This window comes from Sorex araneus, chromosome 4 (assembly GCF_027595985.1).
Source record: "Sorex araneus isolate mSorAra2 chromosome 4, mSorAra2.pri, whole genome shotgun sequence".
Classification (NCBI taxonomy): Eukaryota; Metazoa; Chordata; class Mammalia; order Eulipotyphla; family Soricidae; genus Sorex; species Sorex araneus.
In genome coordinates this window covers 102,181,166-102,202,752 of record NC_073305.1, presented here as the reverse complement: position 1 = coordinate 102,202,752, position 21,587 = coordinate 102,181,166, and the positions used below count along the sequence as shown (strand labels likewise).

General features: G+C 40.6%; 1 protein-coding gene across 1 annotated transcript in view; it reads right to left on the bottom strand.

Moving 5' to 3' along the window:
• Positions 1–21,587, bottom strand: part of CD109 (CD109 molecule) — a 161,596-nt gene that overhangs the window by 35,036 nt on the left and 104,973 nt on the right. Inside the window, exons 16-23 of the mRNA XM_055135354.1 lie at positions 17,506–17,580; positions 16,364–16,424; positions 13,991–14,132; positions 12,974–13,091; positions 10,158–10,271; positions 8,132–8,350; positions 5,998–6,142; positions 2,495–2,671 (exon numbers count right to left, since the gene is read on the bottom strand). Of these exons, the coding sequence (XP_054991329.1) occupies positions 2,495–2,671; positions 5,998–6,142; positions 8,132–8,350; positions 10,158–10,271; positions 12,974–13,091; positions 13,991–14,132; positions 16,364–16,424; positions 17,506–17,580 (1,051 nt within the window). The remainder of the gene's footprint in view (positions 1–2,494; positions 2,672–5,997; positions 6,143–8,131; positions 8,351–10,157; positions 10,272–12,973; positions 13,092–13,990; positions 14,133–16,363; positions 16,425–17,505; positions 17,581–21,587) is intronic.

The window sequence follows — 21,587 nt, the reverse complement described above, 5'->3', positions numbered from 1 at the left end:
TCTATCATCCTCTTCACCGGTCCCCACTAGTCACATTTCTCAGCAATGAGAATATTCCATGGACAACTAGAACTTTTACAAATTGCCACTGCATTGTAGAAGGACTTGAAAGATATTCTAGATTCAGTAACAACAGTTAGATGATGGGCCTGAAAATAATAGAATTTCATAGCGTCATTCATTCGTCCATTCTGCATCTACTTATATGCCTACATAAGAAGAGCTCAAACATGACCACTGTAGGAGCTATCATCTAGTGCAATAAATGGATAAATAAATAGATGGATAAGTAGCAGATTATTTTAAATAATCTAAAGTGTGATGGAAAATAAAATAGTGTAAAAAGGAATGTGGTTCAATGGTAGAACATTGTGTGAGGCCCTGGATACCATTCCCATATGGAAGGAAGGAAGGAAGGAAGGAAGGAAGGAAGGAAGGAAGGAAGGAAGGAAGGAAGGAAGGAAGGAAGGAAGGAAGGAAGGAAGGAAAGAAGGAAGGAAGGAAGGAAGGAAGGAAGGAAGGAAGGAAGGAAGGAAGGAAGGAAGGAAGGAAGGAAGGAATGAAGGAAGGAAGGAAGGAAGGAAGGAAGGAAGGGAGGGAGGGAGGGAGGGAGGGAGGGAGGGAGGGAGGGAGGGAGGGAGGGAAGGAGGGAGGGAGGGAGGGAGGGAAGGAGGGAGGGAGGGAGGGAGGGAAGGAAGGAAGTAAGAAAAGACGATTTGAACGTCTTCCAAAGGTCCCCTTTAGAGTATGTGGCTGCTGTGCTGCAGGAGACAAGCACAGAAGCAGAGACTCTGAGGCAGCTCTGGGGGAGGCCTGACGAGCAGCATGTGTGTTGAAGTGAACCAGTAGTAGACCCAGGGCGGAGGGGGCAGGCATGCATCTGGTTTTCAGAGAAAGAGTGTGCATGACTAACTTGCTGACGTCAGACCCCCACTCTCTACTTAGGTGCAGCCAACCCTACTTCTATGCAAACAACCATACTAGATTTGAATGGTATCGGGCAACTACTACAAGGTCTTTAAAGAAATAAAATGAGGCCAGAGCAATGGTATAGCCAGTAAGGCAACTACCTCGCACAAAGCTGACCTGGGTTTGTTCCCTGGCACCCCATATAGTCCCTGAGCACCACCAGAAGTGATCCTGAAAGCAGAGCCCAAAAAGTAAGCCCTGAGTACTACTGGGGTGGTCCAACAACCCAAAAACGTTGTGACAAGATATCCTGCTTAATCTTCACCAAGCCCAACTGAAGTAGGTATTCAGGTTGTCTTGGGGGCGCCAGTCAAAGCAGAGGCAGGATTTAGAGGCCTCCGTGGCTGGAAATGGGTCCACGGCTTGGTCTCTCTCGAGGTGGCCTCGGCCTTCTCCCTGTGGCCAGGCAACTCTCATTCTGATGAGGTCTTGGAAATGATTTGCATTTGGATGCTTTTCCTGCCCTCTGGCCCTCAGCCCTCCCAGCAGGCTGCACATGTGAGAAAGGCTCCAGGATGAGGTGATGGAGTGGCCCAGAGAGCTGCCTTGAAAACCTACTGTTTGGCAAGCGATAGGCTAGCACTGGCCCATTTAGAATAAAACAAAAGACATTGAATTTGAAATGGCCATTTGTTTAGACCCAGAGCAAAGTATCTAGGATACAAATGTAATATTTTTATTATTATTTTCTTTAATATGGGTCGCAACCCACGAAGCTTCACTGGCACAGGCTGCAGGTCTGCAGGTGCTCAGACACTGGCTCTCAGGGGCCACCAAAGCCACTCTCAGTGGTGCTGACACCACCGGGTGTGTCTCAAAAACAAAAGTAGAAATAGTAAAGTAACAGCAGTAATGAATCTCCCATGTTAAATGATATAGTAGGCGTAAAGTACTTAGACCATCAGTGCAACACACCAGCACAGAAGGAATGTAAACCGTTATTTTTGGCAAATGGCAAATACAACACATCTGGTATCTGTAAACATTATCTGCCACTTGAGCAGTCTAGGTGGAAGCATCCCTCTCGTGGTGTCTCCTGAGAGACCAGTAAGCCTCCTGCTCCTTCTCCTCCCCACAAGTCTCTCCTAGCCCCATCCGTTTGATGCGTCACGGGTGCTGAGAAGGTCTCCTCATCTCCGAGCACATCCCCATGAGGAGACGAACCTGACAGACTTGTTTCCTCAGCATCAGGCCAAGCCTGGCAACCGAAAGCAATGCTATAAGTGTGTAATAAAGAAATGAATGTTCCTTCCTTTAGTTTTTCAAAAGAGTTTTTGCAATTTCAGGTTCCTTAATAAAACGCAAGCCCTTCCAGAAATTAACCCCTTATATTGCTACTAACTCCCAAACACCTTAGCAGCTATTAATAAACAATTCACTGAGAGGTGCATGGTGACATCTTCCCATTGCTTTCATCAGCATACATTTAACAACATCCTGTCCCCTCCCCCCCAAAAAACCCAAAATTTAGTGAAGACAAAAAGGAAAAAAAGTATTTAAAATCTGAAAGTATATGAAATCTTACCTTGTCTCATATATGAAAGGGCTTTTTCTTTTAAATTTTCTGACAGTTGTCTCCTTTTAGTCATATAATCCAGGACATATATATTTGGAGCAAAATTTATCATGTTCTGTTCACCACAGCCATAGGGCATACGAATTAGTGAGTCTAATCCATTGATAGAAGAACCAAGAATATCTCCTGAAAGCAAAAGACATTCAAAACACCCTGTGAATATTCACTAACTAATCTCGTTGGTAGCAAAGAAACTTCCAGCGCACAGAGGCAACTGACAATGAAGTAACTGATTATTCCACTGCCTAGAACACAGTAGAAACTTTACATTAAGCTTTTGGAAGAATAGATAAGTGATAAAACAATGATATCAAACTTGTAGATTAAGAAATGAAGTAATCTTTTAGCTTAAAGATATCATATAAACTAAACCAAAAAAATAATTTAAAAACTCACTCTTTAAAAAATACAAGGTTATCTGAGTCTTAAAAGTTAAATAAACAGGGGGCTGGAGCAATAGCACAGCCAGTAGGGCATTTGCCTTGCACGTGACCGACCCAGGTTCAATTCCCAGCATCCCACATGGTCCCCTGAGCACCGCCAGGAGTGATTCCTGAGTGCAAAGCCAGGAGTAACCGCTGAGCATTGCCGGGTGTGACCCAAAAAGCAAAAAAAAAAAAAAAAAGTTAAATAAAAATTTAAAAACATAAAATATAATGTAAGAAGGTAACTATCATTTGTATAAAGAAATATCTTACTAATACAGTTTTCCACCATAAATAACAGACTACACTCAGAAGTAATTTTTTTGTTTAGTTCTGAGCCATACCCAGTGGTGCTGGGAGCTTCCTCCTGACTCTGAGCATAAGGATTACTCCTGGCAAGGCTCAGGGAACCTCAAGACATATTGGGACTAGAACTGGGGCTAATCCTGGGCCAATCAAGTGCCCGGGTTAACCCTGGACCATCTCTCCAGCCTAAGACCTGGATTTTTAAGGGCAGTGCTGTTCAATGTGCTATAGTTTGCAACAGCAAAGCAGAAATAACAAGTATGAGTATTTCAATGAATTTTAGAATCAAAAAGAAATATGAATACCCTTCAAAGTTAGTAATGAAAATTAAGTAAAATACACATGCTGAGCCTCACCCATGAGTGAATCCCCAGAAAACCCAGGTATGCAGGACTTTGTGACTGAGAACTCTGGGTTCAATGGAACCAGGAAGGGAGATCTTCTGCCCATATCCCCCTATCGCCAGCAACTCAGCAGTCACACCCTGAGTCACCTCTGGCCGGCACCAGATAATCTCCTCATCAGCCACCTTCCAGAGTCGCATGTCTTTCTCTCCCAGAAAAGAGCATAACATGGCACTCACCATAACCATGCCAGTGGACTCTGCGCCAGGCCATACCACACATCCTACCCATACTCCGAGAGTACCACACTACATTTGATGGGTTTCAAAATAGGAGGCAACCAATCTTAGAGGGAAATATTTTTTATTACATATATATATACGTATATATATACATATATATATATATATGCACACAGGTCCAACCTTTAACAACATGTTAGTGATCTCTTATAGAAGGGCATAATGGTCCCTAGGTGAAATACAACAATCTTCACACTCTTTCCTCTAAGGAAACTTTTTTGTAGCATTTTCCGTGGTTTTTCATAACAAACAATACAAAATATATTATTTTAGTTTTGCTTTGGGGCAGGAGTTGGGGTTCTGGTTGGGAACATCCAAAATATGGTGGTGGGAAGGTGTAATGGTGGTAGGACTCGTGTTTGAATATTAAATGTAATCAAATATTGTGAACTACTTTATAAAATAAAATAATTTTTAAAAAGTAAAATAATGCTTAAAAGACTTCCTTGCATACATTTCAATACCACAATTCAGAGAATACATAAAAAATCAGAAATTTGAGGTGGAGTTCTAGAATGGTATCCTTCTTTATAGTTTTGACTAGAACCATACAATGTACAAATCTTGTGATCTGATGTTGAAGTAATAGTACAGCAGGTAGGACATTTGCCTTGCATGCTTCTCACCTCGAGGTCCCTGAACCCCTTCTGGTCACAGGAACCTGCCAGGAGTGATCCATAAGAGCAGAGCCAAGAGTAGGAATAAGCCCTGAGCACTTCCAGGTATGACCAAACACCCCTCCCCCCATTCAAAAAAATCACTTACAACATCCAAAAAAGAAAGAAAGACTTCTTCAAATGAGTAGGCAGCATTTGTACTTGCATCTGATGTCTTAAGATAAGAGTTTCCATGGCTGGAGTGATAGTACAGTGGGTAAGGCCCTTGCCTTGCACACAGTTGACCTTGGTTTAATCCCTAAGACCCCACGTAGTTCCCCAAGCCTTCCAGAAGTGACCCCTAAGCACAAATCCCTGAACATCACCAGTTGTGCCCAAGCCCCCCTACCCTTGCTGCCGTCACCACCAAATAAAAGAGAGATCAGAATCTTCCTTAGTTCTTTTTCAGAACTGTATCTAAGGCTCTGAATGAAATCCTACATAAAGGATATAATGTTTGAAACCACAGTAACAAGAATTTTTCCTGCAAGTGAGATTTCAAAAAAACCTCTGAAACACTCTTCAGTTTTGACACCTTGAAGAATTAACAAAGGGCCAGAGAGACCGTAGAGTGGGGAGGGTGTTTGCCTTGCACATAGATGACCCGGGCTCGATCCCCAGCACCCTATGTGACCCCTCGAACACTTCCAGGAATGATTCCTGAGTGCAGAGCCAGGAGTAACCCCTGAGCACAGCTGGGTGTGGCCCAAAAACAAAAACAAAACTAGATGTCATGAATTTAAATACTTTCCTCAGTTATTTGTTAAGTGCAACCACATGTGAGCCATGTGCTACAGCTGTTTGATACACGATTCAAAAGCACAAGATTACCAGAGATTGGTGACTAGAAAAAGCACAGAAGGCTCCTGTTCTCTCCCTGTAGTCAAATCTTGTTGCTTAAAGAGTTTGCTTTAAATCCCCCAGAGCATTAGCTCATGGGACTTCCAGGGCCTCAGGTTTGGACCTACTAAACCATAAACTGTTTCCGATTCTTTTCCTTTGCCCAAGATTCTGGGTAATTCACATTAAGCATGGAAAAGAACTGGTCTAGGAAACACATCTTACTATCCTTCCTAAGGTGCGCAACAGTTGTTACAAAAGAGAACTTCCTGCAATCTCTTCTCATTTAGGAGTAACACACACACACACACACACACACACACACACACACAGAGACATACACACACACACATCTACATGGTCAGGGATGTAGCTCAGGTGGGAGAGCACATGGTTTGCACACTCCAGACACTGGGTTTGAGCCCCTACACTGCATGCCTCCCCTTGCCCCACCTCAGCCTCAAATTGCCCCACACAATTTTTAAGGTGAGTAAATATATCTATAAATAAATTTTAAATACAGATTAGCACACCCAAAGGCCCAGCAATGATGTTGATGGCGAGACATTCCCCTCTTACCAACTGCTGTGATCTGAATTCTTTCACTGCCATTCACTGTATTAGGAGGAAATGAGAAACTCAAAGTTTGCGTGGTGGCTTGTAGACGGCTGTCAGTCAAGTCCAATAAAACAGACTGTGAATATGACTTTTCTATTCCTTCAGCCTGGGGGAAAATAGGGAACACAGTGAGTACACTCACTCATCTCTGCACAGACAACTATACACAGATAATAAGCTAAGTATCTGCTGAGTCTGGCCTTTGCTCACAGTTAGAGAAGTACCTATCCTTGCTCCATTTTTTTTTCTTTTTAGGTCACACCTGGCAATGCACAGGGGTTACTCCGGGCTCTGCACTCAGGAATCACCCCTGGCAGTGCTCAGAGGACCATATGGGATGCTGGGAATCGAACCCGGGTTGGCCCAGGTTCAATTAGGCCGACCCAGGTGGCAAGGCAAACGCCCTACTCACTGTACTATTGCCCCAGCCCTTGCTCCATTATTACTTCAAATCTGTTTTGTAGGATAGCAGTGACAAAGATGAGGAAAATGGGATGGGGAAACTTCTCTAAAGTGATACTGTTATTGCTCTCCGCCCAGACGAGACCCGAAGCGGCCCCACAAGAACAGCTCCTCGGCTCCTAAAAGACCAAGATCTCGGAGGCCTACGAACTACTTTCAGCACCCAGCAGCTTCTTACAGAAATTCCTCTGACTGTGAACTGAGCTGCGACCCCATGCTGCCCCAGGAGGGGAAAGGTTTTTCTCTCTTGGCCTTTCCTTTCTGCAGTGGCGGCGGCGGCAGTGGTGACTGCGTGGCAACCACCATCTTATAGAGCCCACTAACCGGAGGTACAAGCTTGCAGTGACGCAACTTCTGGCAGAAATTTCTCTCGACTTAATTACTAAAATACCAGAAATCCAAAACCGTGCGGCCGCTGTCCAAAACTGCGGCTGTCGTGGCTGTGCAACCTCATATAGTCTTCATTCCCAGCAATGGAAAACAAATTATCAAATGATGCCTTTTCAGCAGGTTTGATTGTTGGGGGAGAATTTCAAATACTAATAGTGAGTTTTCTGTTGAAATATTGAATATAATCGAAGTACATAGAGAGAATAAAGTGAAGATCATTAGCCACACAGGTCGGGGGAGGGTGCGGTGGGATGGGAGGTATATTGGGGTTCTTGGTGGTGGAACATGTGCGCTGGTGAAGATATAAGGATTTGATCATTGTATGAGTGAGACTTAAACCTGAAAGCTTTGTAACTTTTCTCATGGTGATTCAATAAAAAAAAAAAAAATCAAACAAACAAAAAAGTGGTACTGTTATTAGCCAGAGAGAAACTAAATACCTGACCCAAAGATATACCTGACAGAACTGAGATTTGAATGCAAGGCTGTCTCACCCCAGAACCTACAAGCTTCCCCACTACACTAAGTAGTATTCCTGTGCATAATGTTTTCTCTCTAAAAAAATCTACATCTTGCGCTGGAGTGATAGTACAGTGGGTAGGGCATTTGCCTTGCACATGGTCAACCGGGTTCAATTCTCAGCATCCCATATGGTCCCCCAGCATTGCTAGGAGTGATTCCTGAGTGCTCAGCCAGGAGTAACCGCTGTGCAAAAAGCAAAGAAACAAAAAAAAAATCTACATCTCTTCTGTTTGTACTGAGAAATTCCAAAACTCCAAATGCACAATCTGATATAACTTAATATGCAACGTGGTTTGAAATACAATGCAGTTTTTAAATGTAATTGGCTATAAAACGCTGACTTTGTATTTATACTCTAAACTTAAAGTATGAAATTGGCAATTACTGCTAAAACATTTTGTTATCTGGCTTTACATACAACTGAGTAAACAATTAAGTCCTTGTATGCAACCCTGGCTAGTGAGTTGTCTCTTCATTCTTCTTCCTTTTTTATGGTGCTGGGCCCCGAGTTCAATCCCCAACACAGCATGGCCACACCCCAGAACTGCTGGGAGTGGTCCCTGGTCTTTGGATCTCTGCTTGGAAGACTCCCCAAATAAATAGAGGGGATGTGGAGGAGGTTATCTGTGAAATATTGCCAACACATTTAACCACAAGAAAAACCACTTTCTGTTGTCATTGTGCACTTCCATTCCCTTTCATTGGAGACTTCAGATTTTACCTTCACAAGAATCTTCCGTGTGATAGCATCAGAAGCAACAGATGAGATAGCTGTGACAGTGATAGGAATTTCCCCCAATTGTGTTGGCTTGACAGGGAAAAAAGCAGTTTTCCCATCCTCACTGGGAACCAGGATGATTTGCTCATGTTTTGTGGCATTGACTTCATTGGACGTCATTAGAATTTCAAATTGGTCACTTTTCTCAATGGTTACCTTAACCTGAAAGAAAAAAATTATCAAAGTGGTTCTGTGAAAGCAGTTCAAGTCTACTCTTATCATCATTTTAAGTATTGAACAAGGTTAGAGAAAGATAAAAGTGGGAAACTGAGACAAGGAAAGCATTAGCAGGTCATATCCTTTCCCATGCTTTGCACCACTGCCTAAAGGCCATTCTTCAGTGTCATTTTCTATGTTAAATTCTAGTAACAGTAAAATAACAAGCCCCCGCTACCACAAAATCCTTTATTATCCCAAATCTCTGAGTGGCTGAACATACCAAAATAGAGTTTTCAGCATGGTACTGCCCACCAGTTGACTTAACTATGTCATCCAAGAACACTGGCCTTATTAGAAAACTCTGAGATAGCATAGAAAGCTATTACATTGAGAGGCCCTGTCAAAATTATTCCAGGGAAAGTACGATTCATTGATCTGAAAGCTTGGTGATAAAAAATATTTTTATTAAAAAAAAAACAAAAATCAAAATTGGGACCGTAATATTGAGTGCAGTGTTTGCATGCTGGAGACCCTGAGTTTCATCCCCAGCACCACATGGTCCCCCCAGCACTCCCAGAAGTGCTCCTCAAGCACAAAGCTGGGAATAGCCTCCGAGCACCATGGAGTATGGTCCAAAAACAGAAACGAATGTCTAATTTGTCAGTCTCATCAAAGAGAGTATTTCTCTTCTACCTAAGAAACTGAGCTTTCATGGAAGTGAAAAATTGGGAGGGGCCTTTGGAATCCTACTAAGGGAAACAGCTCTCTGGTAATGGGTGTGTGTTGGAGTGTGTATCTATGAAAACTTGAATTAACAGTTTTGGAAATCCTAGTTCCTCAATAAAAGGTTCAAAATAAAATGTTTTTACAAAAAAAAAGGGAAAAACTTGCATTTCTCTGGACCTTGAATTTTGTAAACTGTTTTCCCACTTTTTTATCACTTGTTTCTCAACACATTTTTGGTAGGGAATATTAAATATTTTCATTTTACATATGAGAAAACTACAAGTAAATTGCTGCTACGTCGCAGAGCTGGGCACGGAACACAGGTCTTTGGATTCTGGATTTGTTGCTCTTTATCCTGATTACAACTTCTGCTCTTTGACTAAAAGATAAGACTAAACAATGAGAAAATACTTAAGGAGAACAAAGCATTTATGCAATAAAGTTCACTGTATTCCCTGGGAAGGGGGAATAAACCATGGGATTAACACAACTCTGGCACCACGTGAACGGGATCTTAATTTTGGCCTCCCAGGGACGTGCCAAGCCAAGAGGCACAAGACACATGACCCAAAATATAACGTCTAAAAAACAAAGCAAATGTACAAACAAGGAGGCAACAAATAGCATGTGTGAGATGCCTCAGGAAAAGTTATTCGGTTTTTAAGCGAGGCCTCGAAAGATATACACTCTCATGTCAACGCAAAGGGCACCAAACAGCCATGAGAAACAGCAATGCATTCCAGCTGTGAGGAGAACCAGGAGAAAGAAAAGAAAGATGTGAATCAGAAATCCCAGGGAACTTCATGGCTAAAGTAGAGAAGCCGGGTTCGAAATTGAGAAAAGAATGCTTAGATGGGTTGAAAAAACTATGAGATATTAATAAGCAAAAGAAATCCTGACAATATATATCTATGTTCATTCCTACAGGCTGAAGAATGTCTCAAGCAGCATTCTCCAGACTTCCTATACCCATGGTATCAAGGGATAAGATACCCCAGTTCCCATAGAACACACAACCAACCCTTGCCTGTCTCTCCCTTCTTTTCTGAAGTGAAAATGATGAACAAAGCTTTGAATATATTACCTCAGCTGTATTTTTCAAATAATTGAATATGGTTACTTCCAAAGCAAATTCTTCACCTCTGATAACCGAGTAGGGAAGATTCAGAAAGATAAAAAATGGTTGGAAGGCTTGTAGCTGGAAAGAACAGAAAATACATATTTTATTCAAGTCAACATCCTTCATATTTTGTATGCAGTTGGAAAAAAAATAACTCACAAAACCTTTGAAGTGGATAATTTCACCTCAAAAAATAATTCTTACCAACTGAAAGTAAATAGCACCTTACCCCGAATGAATGATGGCAAATTTATTTTATTTGTGGCCAATTTATTTTATTTGTCTTATTTAATGTAATCATGACATTTGATTGTCTACTGAAAACCAAACACTTTACACAAATTATTTTACTTAAGCATAACAACCCCATGCGGCAGGTGGCATGCTCATATTTTACAGAAAAGAAATCTGAAGTTCAGAAATCAACCTAACTAGAACAAGAGCACATTGCCTGCAAGGGGAGAAACCAGAATGTCTGAGATCCAGAAGGTCTGAGACCAGAGCAAGTCATTTTCCTCTAACTACACTGACTCCATTTGTCTTAAAAACCACTGGTCAGGGTCTGGAGCAGTAATACAGCAGGTAGAGCAAGAGTAGAGTAAAGCAGAGTAAGTCATTTGTCTTGCATGTGGCTGATTCGGGTTTGATCCCTAGCACCCCATATGGTTCCTCAAGTACTGCCAACAGTAATTCCTAAACGCTGGGCCAGGAGTTAACACCTGAGTATTGCCAGCTGGGGCCCAAAAACCAAAATAAAACCCACTGGCCAAAGCCAGGTATGTAGCTCTCCTGGTTCAACATGATCCCTGCATGTGTAAGGCCCTGGGTTCGATCCCTGGCAACACTGAACCCCTGATCACTGTAAGAAATGCGGGGGGAGTCACGGGTCAAATCCAGTGCCCCTATTTTATTAACCATGAGGGTTTTTGGGGAGGGTTGGGGCCACACTGAGGAGTACTCAGGGGTTATTCCTGGCTCCGTGCTCAGGACTAACTCCTGGCAGTGTTCCAGGGACCATATGTAGTACCAGGGATTTTAACCACAGTCATTGGCAAGATGGAAAACAAATGCCTTAATCCTGAACTATCTCTCCAGGAAAGACCTTATTTTGGACTTCCATGGAAAATCCAAATGAGGTTCTGATTGCAGCTTTCTACAAAGATACATACATGTGCACGTGCTCATTATAAGGGCCAAACCTCTCTGCTGCCTCTAGGAATAAACCTCAATTAGTTTAGGTGAGTGATGCTCCAAAAGAGCCATAGTTCTCTCCTAAGATCCAACTAGACATCTGTGGAAATACCACAAGGATTAGAAGATGCAACTGGTACTTAACAAGGTGAAGGTCTGCAGTACTCAAGACAGTCTCGGAGAGGGAAGAACTGTCCCATGTCTCTCGTGAGTCTTGAATATCCCTTTAGGGGACATTCATGAAGATTATTCCAGCTTGTAATGAGCTTGCAACACAATTCCGATTAACATACAAAAAATTTCCAAAACACATTGAATTTTTCACTAATCGGGCTCGTAAATCAAGAGAATACTTTAGCTTGGTTGGTTTGTAACTCACTAAGAGTTAATCGAGGTTTCTAGAACTTACATCACCACAGGCAGCAGTATCACTCAAGGTTTTTCTGTGACCAGAACAACACACACAGCTACATCTGCAGCTGTTACGCAATGTTACTATGCCTCCTGGTGCAGCTATGCCTGGTCTCTCACATACTGCAATACATATTATATAGATATATAGAGACAGAGATATAGAGATTTTTGTCCCTTTTTAGTTCACACCCGTGATGTTTAGGGATTACTCCTGGCTTTGCACGCAGGAATTACTCCTGGCGGTGCTTGGGGGACCATATGGGATGCTGGGATTCGAACCCGGGTCGCCTGCTGTACTATCGCTCCAATCCCTACATATTATATTAATACCTATAGCTTTCCTTTTTTTTTTTCCTCTTTGGGATTTATTTCATTTAGTGTTTCCCAAAGGGGGAATACTGCCCCCTGGTGGAGGGAGAGATGCTGAACCAATCCATGAGGTTTTAGTAGCATTGTGCACAACTGGCACCACTTTCTGTTTGCTAAATTAAAGAAGGGAGAGTTCCCAGGAAAAGGACTCGATAATTTTTTTCAGAAAGTGGGGCAGGATGCCAAATAAGTTTGAGGGCCTCTCATTTTGAGTATCATGTTGATCTCTTTAATTACTAGGGCCTCTCCTTTTGAGCATCACGTTGATATTTTTAACAACTCACTTCATTTTGGATAGTTTAGACACAAAACAAAGTATCTGTTCTATAAAAGGGTGTTTAGGTATTACAGAGGTGAGAGCTGTGAAGGTTTGAGGAGATGCCAAAGGTATGAAGAGAGATCTTCACAGATCTCTGCTGCCAAAGGTGTGAAGTCAACCATGGTCATTCTATTCCTCTTTCCAGTGACTGGTTTAGAGAGTGATATAAGATATAACTTGACCAAAAATATAGAAGAATTAAATATCAGGGGACGACTTAAGAAGTTTTGCTCCTCCTTAAAGAAGGAAAGACAGAAGTCTCTACTGGTCTTTGGAAGTGGTCAGATTTGGTTAATAATAAACTTCCCAAATCTTATTATGAGTCTTGAATATTTAGCAATTTAGTAAGTTCATTTGCTAACAAATTAAACATAAAAAAGAGGTAAAATCAAGGAATTGCTAAACTGTGCTCCTAAGAAACCGTTTTTCTTAATCTACACTCTGGTGGTCTGACATTGGGTTCAGAAGCAGCACTTCATTACTCTACCTCCACTGGGGTCGTTGTTAGTCCAAGTCCCAAATCATCATTGATCACAAAAGCAGTTGCCACCCAAGAAGTGATGGAATCAGGCACCGTAACTTCAAATTCTTGTAAAGTTCTAGAACTAAAGTCAAGATAAATATGATGATCACAAGACTGAGTATTGACATGTAAGTCAAACTATGTCAACATAACAAACCATTGGTGGGAATAATAAGTCATTTGCAAATCTAAATTTTTAGAAATTTAACCATAAAACAGTAGATCCCCAATTCTCAAGGAACAGGTCATGATATGATTTTAACACTGAGCATGAAACAATACTCAAATACGATTTTTCTAAATTGTTTTCTAAACTTTTCTCAAGACTTTCTAGTCTCCAGAATGAACACTGTCTTCAAAAATATGTCTGGGTAATAGATAATATGTTTTCAAACATTTAAAACTTATTTCTCTTAGCTTTCAGGTCTCCTCTGTATTTCAGAGCATTATTTGCATTTTTCTCTTAGGTTTATCTTGTGTCTATTTCAAGTTTCTGTGAATGACTAGCTGGAAAATACATGTAGACTGCATTATTTATCTGCTCAGTCATGACACAGGTAGCACAGGGTGTGTTGGCAACGCTGAATTCCTCCCACCACCTGGGCCCCTTCTCCCTGTAATTACTGGGCATCTTTTGATGAGTCATAAAGAAGAGGGAGTAATTAGAAGTGTGTCCTACTTGAGGTACGAATGTGCTTTCAGCAATTTTTCTCCAATGGAAACCTTGAGGCTTCAAAAAGGTTAAATTCCCCCATCATGAGGAAAAAGGTCTGTCTTCTCCCTGATGATATTCTCTCCCAAAATTGCATGTGGCTATATTATGTTTAGAGATTATAAATATTACACAATAAAAATCTCAGGAATCTATCTAGTCCTTAATCATACTGCATTTGTACTTATGTATCATCAGAAAGTAAGCAAAAATTTTTTAAAACTAACACTGAAAAAAACATATTCAGGCAAAAACTTTACAAATTTTACCCCATGTCCGTGTCAAGCCAAATCCAAGTTTCTGGAAAATGCTTTCTGACACGTGGATTGCCAACTGAAGAAGCTTCAGTAGACTCTTCTAATTCCAAGTCATACTCAGTGTCGAATCTCCAAGGAAAATCTTGTGTGTCATCTAAAAAGAAAATATTAAGAACTGTTAGGAGGAAAGTCACTGTAGAGAAAACGGGGAAAAGTCACACTTAATACTTCAGTCACTAAGAAATAAGTCATGTTTTAACAGTACTTCCGATTTTTTGCTGCAATTTTTTTAAGGCTTAGGTGGTATGGTAATGAGGGTGTTTAACTTTATGGTCTTGATGCAAAAAAGTTCTGCACCCCATCACCACCAAAGTGTTCTTGACCCTCCATCCTGTCCCCATATCACCCTTTGGTCTTACCTTCATTTCTCCAACCTTCCCTGGACTGTTTGCTAATCAGTTTTATAATTTGGGGCCAAGGATCTGTCATTGTTTGATTGTGTCTATTCCCTTGTTTTGTTACTCTATATTCCACAGATGAATGAAATCATCCACTACTGGTTCTTCCATCTCTGAGTTACTTTGTTTAACATGTGCTATGGCTAATTAGAAACATGATCTAACCCATGCCTTTTATCTCCTGTTTATTTGGAGGGTGATACCCAGTGGTGCTCAGTGGTTATTCCCAACTCTGTGCTCGGGGGTGCTCAGGAGATCATGTGGTGTCCAGGCCTCCTGTATACCAGGCACGCTCTTAGCCACTGAAGCGTCTCTTCAACCCAAACCCACTTCTTTAATAATGATAACTGGCCACATCTTGAGATCACGTTTTTAGTGTCTTTAGACTACATGTTTAGTGGTTTTAGAACTGGAGGAAGTGGACAGCTAGCTAGTGGTCTCGGGGTTATGATGACACTGAAGCTGAGCAGAAGAGAAACAATTTGCTCTGCCTCTTGGTTGGATTCCCTTGTTTGTGCCAGTAGTATCTTATATTTTCCTCATGACAGTCCTTAGCATACTCTTCTAATTATGTATTTCTTTGCTAAACTAAACTAAGTTGGACTTTACATCGTTATATAAATGCTAGACACATAACTCGTATCACTGACTGACTGAACGGTAAATAAACAAATTAAAACTGGGAGGTCACAGTAATTTCAGACTTGAAAGTGACAGACCTGTACTAAGTACCTTACATGAGTTTGGCTTTATGTAACCTTATAACAACCCTGTAGTACATGAAATATTATTAGATATCTTTAGGGAGAAATGGAAGACATAGAAAGTTTAACTGATTGCCACAAAATTATAAAGTCAGAACTCAAAGCCAGAAATACATGACAGTAAATTCCTTTCCTAGTCACTATGCTATTCCAACTCTGTCAATAATAGAAAGATAAGAATTAAGGATGAGTTCCAGGATTCTGATTTGAGCATCTGGGTAATTCTGATTTCATTATAATATGAAGTCAAAAACACTGAGTCAAGTGAAATTGATTCATGGAATTGCACACCAAAATAAAATTATATTGAAGATAAAGATAGTAAAAAGATAAAAATCATAAACTTGGTTTGTGACATATGAAATTTGAAGTGTGTAGAGGGTTGCACAGTGGAGGATTTAGGGACTTAAATAAATAAATGACATGTCCCCAGGTTGGATTGAATTAGGAAGACATCCTGAAAGAACAAGGAACTGGAGAAGAAAATCCCAGTCAACTGATTGCACATGTAGTCCAGGCCAAAAATCAGAGGGACGAAAAGGCAGGTGGACCAGAGAAACAGTTTAGGCTCTGCGGACTAAACATGTTTTGCACATGGGAGGCCTGAGTTTGATCCTGGCAACATATGACCCCCAGTGCATTTCTGAGAGTAACCCCGGGGCACTGTTTATGTGGCCTAAACTTCACCCTCCAGAAAGAAAGAAAAAGGCAGAACGAGCAAATTACCCAGAGTACCCAGGAGAAGTCATGAAACTGAAGATGTTAAACAAGGAAGATGCTAGATGAATTTGAGGTGAGAGAGCAAGGGAATATAGAAGGGAGAGAGAAAGAGAGAGAGAGACACTTCAAATGTTGGGAGAACAGCAATTGGGAAAATTGGGTGAGAACCCCCAGCATCAAAGCATTCAAACAACATTGCATCCTTGGCATGAGCACCGCCCAGCTGGCCTGCCCAGCTGTACACCGCCAGGAGTGGCCCTGAGTGCGATTTTGGAGCTGTGCCCGCAAAATATTCAAGAAGAAATAAAATTAAAAGCACAATATTCATGTTCAATAGCTAAGTATCCATACCTACAGAAGTATTTTCAATACAATAGGTAATTTTTAATATCAGCAGTAAATAACTTTAGTAATTGGCAGACACATTGCTCTATTTTACTTACAAGTACCATCGGATGAATCCTTCACCAGGTCTGCATCTGTAAATACCGAGAGGCCACATTCCTGAAAAGAAACACTTTAGTTTGCTTTAATTTTTTAATAAGACACTATCACTGACAAAGTTGTTCCTAATAGGGTTGTTTCAGGCATACAATGTCCCAATATCAATCCCATCATCAATTTACTTTTAAAGTAAAAGTTTAAATGTTCCTGAACTTATTACAATAGTCCTCCACACTCCTAACTGACCCTAGCTCACATTATATTATACATAATGTGAAAGTATTTCTTTTAACTCTTGCTCATTTTGAAAATACATGTAAAATATCTTTTCTCACGTGTATACACACTTTCTCTTCACACACACACAAACAGCACACACATACTGAGTAAAGAGTCATTAGAATGTCAAGGAAAATTGTTATAAAGAAAAGAAATTATTTGTTTATGACAAATCCACTGACCCATTAATTTTGCTAATGTTAAATTTTTCTGTATGCTTATATGATTGGAAAAATCATCTTTCCATTTTAAATTACACTTATAAAACACACTGCACTTCGACTAGGAGACTAACTCCCAAGAATAGTAGAAGTAAGGACCAGGAGGTTTTCCCCATTGCTTGGAAGCTGTCCTCATGTGTTGGGGGAAAAGACAGCTCAGATAGAGAAGGGAACACCAAGTAAAGGGTGTTTGGAGGATGCATGCTGAATGTAGACTATAGATCGAATACAATGGCCACTCAATGCCTCTATTGCAAACCACAACACCCAAAAGGAGATCGAGAACAAAGGGGAATGCCTTGCCATGGGTGGGGGGGAGCTTGGAGTGTTACTGGGACCATTGGTGGTGGAGAATGGGCACTGGTAGAGGGATGGGCATTCGATCATTGTATAATTGAAACGCAATCATGAAAATTTGTAGGTATGTAACTGTACCTACCCCACGGTGATTCACTAATAAAAATAAATAAATAAATAAATAAACAAACAAACAGGACTTGGGCTTAAAAAAATAAAAATTGCATTTCAATATCCTATTAAATAAAAGTTTACCATTACACAATGCTTTCATTAGATATAATGTGGTTACTTTAATAAAAGATATTAATAACTCTTCAAAGTAGAAGGCCAAGTACACTTACCTGGAAGACTGCAAAAGAATTCATGAACATGCCTAAGTAATATCCTGTGTTGTAAAGTTCCAGCTCCTGGATCACCTAAAAAGTAGATAAAATGTGCAAAATTAATGTGTTCATATGAGTCCGCTCTGTTCTCTGCAACACTTATTAAATCTAACTTAGAGAAGATATACCTACACACATCTATTCTAAAAAGACATAAAAGGAAACTGTGTGAATCAGTCAAAATTACAATTCTTATTGAAACTTATTTTTACATTGTTCAATAATCCAAAATTCCAAAGGGCTGATATAAGTTTTTCCCAGAAGAAACTAAAGTGTCACTGGTTGGCAAGATCAACACACACAGGTCAGCTTTAAAAAATGACCCAAACACAACTCAGAGAAGGGAACACCAAGTAAAATGTGATTGGAGGTCATGTGGGGGAAAGATGATGCGGGCCGAATACAGACTAGAGACTGAACACAATGGCCACTCAACACCTTTATTGCAAACCACAACACCTAATCAGAAAGAGAGAACAAAAGGGAATACCCTGCCATAGTGGCAGGGTGGGGTGGGGGGAAGACAGGACTGGGGAGGGGGGGAGGGATGTTGGGTTTACTGGTGGTGGAGAATGGGCACTGGTGAAGGGATGGGTTATCAAACTTTGTAAGGGAGAAACATGAGCACAAAAATGTATAAATCTGTAACTGTACCCTCACGTTGACTCACTAATTAAAAATAAACTATTAAATTAAAAAAAAAAAGAAAAAAAAAAAGAAAGTTCCCAGCATCGTCTACAACAGTTCATGCTCTGAGTTCACATAGCTGGAATAAACAAAGTGCATTATATACAATCAGTGTCTAATAATAAAACAATAAGATTTAAAAAAATAATAATAAAAAAAATAAAAATAAAAAATGACCCAAACAGATGGGAGATGTGTGCTGAAGGTAGACTAAGACCGAACATGATGGCCCAGATTGCAAACCACAACACCCAAAGGGAGAGAGAGAGAGAGTAAAAGGGAATGCCACAGAGGTGAGGGGTATCGGTAGGATTGGGAGAATGGGGTGGGGGTGGTGGGAGGGATACTGGGAACATTGGTGGTGGAGAATGGGCACTGGTGAAGGGATGGGTACTCAATCATTGTATGACTGAAACGTAAGCATTAAAGTTTGTAAGTCTGTAACTGTTCCTCATGGTGATTCATTAAAAAAATTTGAAAAGTTAAAAAAAAATAACCCAAACATTTGGCAGAGACATAAAGAATAAATTTGATGGTTGATATAGTTTCCAAAAATATTTCCAGCAGAACTTTTTTTCAAAACACTATGAGAGGGGCTAAAGTAATAGTATAGTGGGTAGGGTGTTTGCCTTGCACACAACCGACGCAGGTTCGATTCCCAACATCCCATATGGTCCCTCGAGCATTGCCAGGAGTAATTCCTGAGTGCAAAGCCAGGAGTAACCCCTGTGCATCACTGGGTGTGACCCAAAAAGTAAAAAAAAAAAACAAAACACCACTATGAGAATTTACAAAACAGGAAATTCAAACTATTTATAAGGCAAATTTAATATCAATGAGATAGTTCTTTTCAATAATAACATATTTGTAGGGCTGGAGATATCGTATAGCAGGGAGGGCACTTGCATTCGGTCAACCAGGGTTTAATTCCTGGCATCCCATATGGTCCTTGAGCACCTCCAAAAGTGAAACCTGAGTGCAGAGTCAGGGTAACCCCTGAGCACTGCCAGGTGTGGCCCCAAAACAAAACCAAACAAAACATTTTTTATGCATCACATTAGCAAGTAAAGGCTCTTAAGTGTTAGGGGAATGAGGCCCATCATTGATACTATATTTGGCATATAAATACCTAAAGAGCCTCTAATGCTGCAATGTTTGGAAGGACAAGTAAAGAGAGGCTGCTAAAATCTCAGGGCTAGGATGAACGGAGACTTTAATGGACCTACTCGAGCAAATTGATGATCAACGGGATGACAGTGACACAGTGATACAGTGATACATTAGCAATACTATTTTGAGGGTGGAGCATTTGAGATCACATTCAGCTGTACTCAGGACTTACTCCTGTGGAGTGCTGGAGATTGAACCCAGGGTAACCTCATCTGAGACAAGCACTTTACCCATTGTACTTTCCAGTCCCAGCAATAATGTTATTTTTAAATAGTACTCATTATCCAAAAAAAAATCCAAAATGTGCACACCCAATTAACTGCAGCTCTTTACAATACCCAAAATATGAAAATAACCAAGAACCTAGCAACAAATGAGTAGATAAGGAAGATATAATATATACACACAATAAAATAGTACTCCATTGTAAGATGGAAATTTTGCTATTTGCAACAATGTGAATAGGATTGGAGGAGAGCATGCCAAGTGAAATAAACCAGGAAGAAAAGATAACAAATATTTGAATAACGTCAGTTACATGTGAGCTATAGAAAATCAAAGCAAGGGAGTCAATAAAGTCAAATGAAAGCAAACACTTGAATTCTGACTGAGGAACTCAGGTTGGGGACAGGGGTTGAAGGAGGAGAACAAAGGTAGGAGGACGGTACTGAAGAAATATTGGAACCTTGGTGTGTGTGGGGTTACACATCTGAAGGTGTGAAACCAGACTCCCAAAACAACCACAAAAGCCAGCATTACTGCAACAGAAAAGATTTTTTCTTAAAAAAATAACAAAATAAATAATATCCACTGCTGGCAAGAGTGTGTAAAATAATATAAAAGTGAGCAACTGGGCATTTTCTAAAATCTTAAAACATTTTGTTTCCTTAAAACAAAATCATAATATGACCCAGCGATTACACTCCTACATGTACACTGGAAAGAAATTAAAAGAAACTCAAATAGATGTAAGTAAAGGGACCCACATGATAACCTTTCAGAATGTTTAAGTATCTGTATTGCAAACCATAATGCATAATGCCCACAAGGAGAGAAAGAGAGAGAGAGAGAGAGAGAGAGAGAGAGAGAGAGAGAATAAAAGTTTTTGTCACAGAGGCAGAGACAGGCAGGGGTAGGTGGGGGGAGGCACAGCAGGAGGGAAACTGGGGACATTGGTGGGAAATGTACACTGGTGAAGGGATGGGTGTTGGAACATTGTATGACTGAAACCCAATCATGAACAGTTTCGTAATGGTCTATCTCACAGATATTCAATAAAAACAAATTTTTAATAAAAATTTGTATGCATAAACTATGTAATATTGTTCATTCATAAAATGAAATATATTTCTGTTATAGACTTCAAATAGGTTCATCTTAAAAACATTAGATGGGGGCTGGAGCGATAGCATAGCAGGTAGGGCGTTTGCCTTGCAAGCAGCTGAGCGGGGTTCGATTCTCAGCATCCCATATGGTCCCCTGAGCACTGCCAGGAGTAATTCCTGAGTGCATGAGCCAGGGTAACCCCTGTGCATTGCTGGGTGTGACCCAAAATGAAAAAAATTATAGAAGTTTTTAAAAATTAACAACTTTTATAGGTTCTGCCTCTATGGAATACATGTTGGCAAATCTATGAAGACAGAAGTAAATTAGAGCTTGCCAGAATTGAGGGGAAGAAAACGTGGAAAACTATTGCTTAATGGTGATAAACTCTCTAAGGAGATTAAAAACATTTGGAAAGAGAGGTGATGACTGTGATATTGTGACTGTAGCAAATCCTGCTGACTTGTACACTTACAGTGGCAATTTTACATCCTATACATTTTATTACTATAAAAAAATGAAGATATCAAACACTTTTGGATAAATTTTCCCCTATCGACATGAACATGAAGCATAGAAGTTAAAACAAAAGCAGGAATAAAAAAAATCAAGAAAAAGGCCAGAGAGACTGCTTACAGGAGTGGTGCATATGCCTGATACGTAGAAGAACCTGAGAGCAACTCCCAGCATTGCATGCCCAACCCCAACATGGCCGGGGCAGCCCTCCTCATCCCTGGTGCAATAGAGCCCCAGCAGCCTTAGACCAAAACACAGGGATTGCACCAAGCTGCCAAGCATTGCTGGGGAAACTCCTATTTTTTTTAATGAGGTCAGAGGACACAGGGGCTAAGACACTTGCC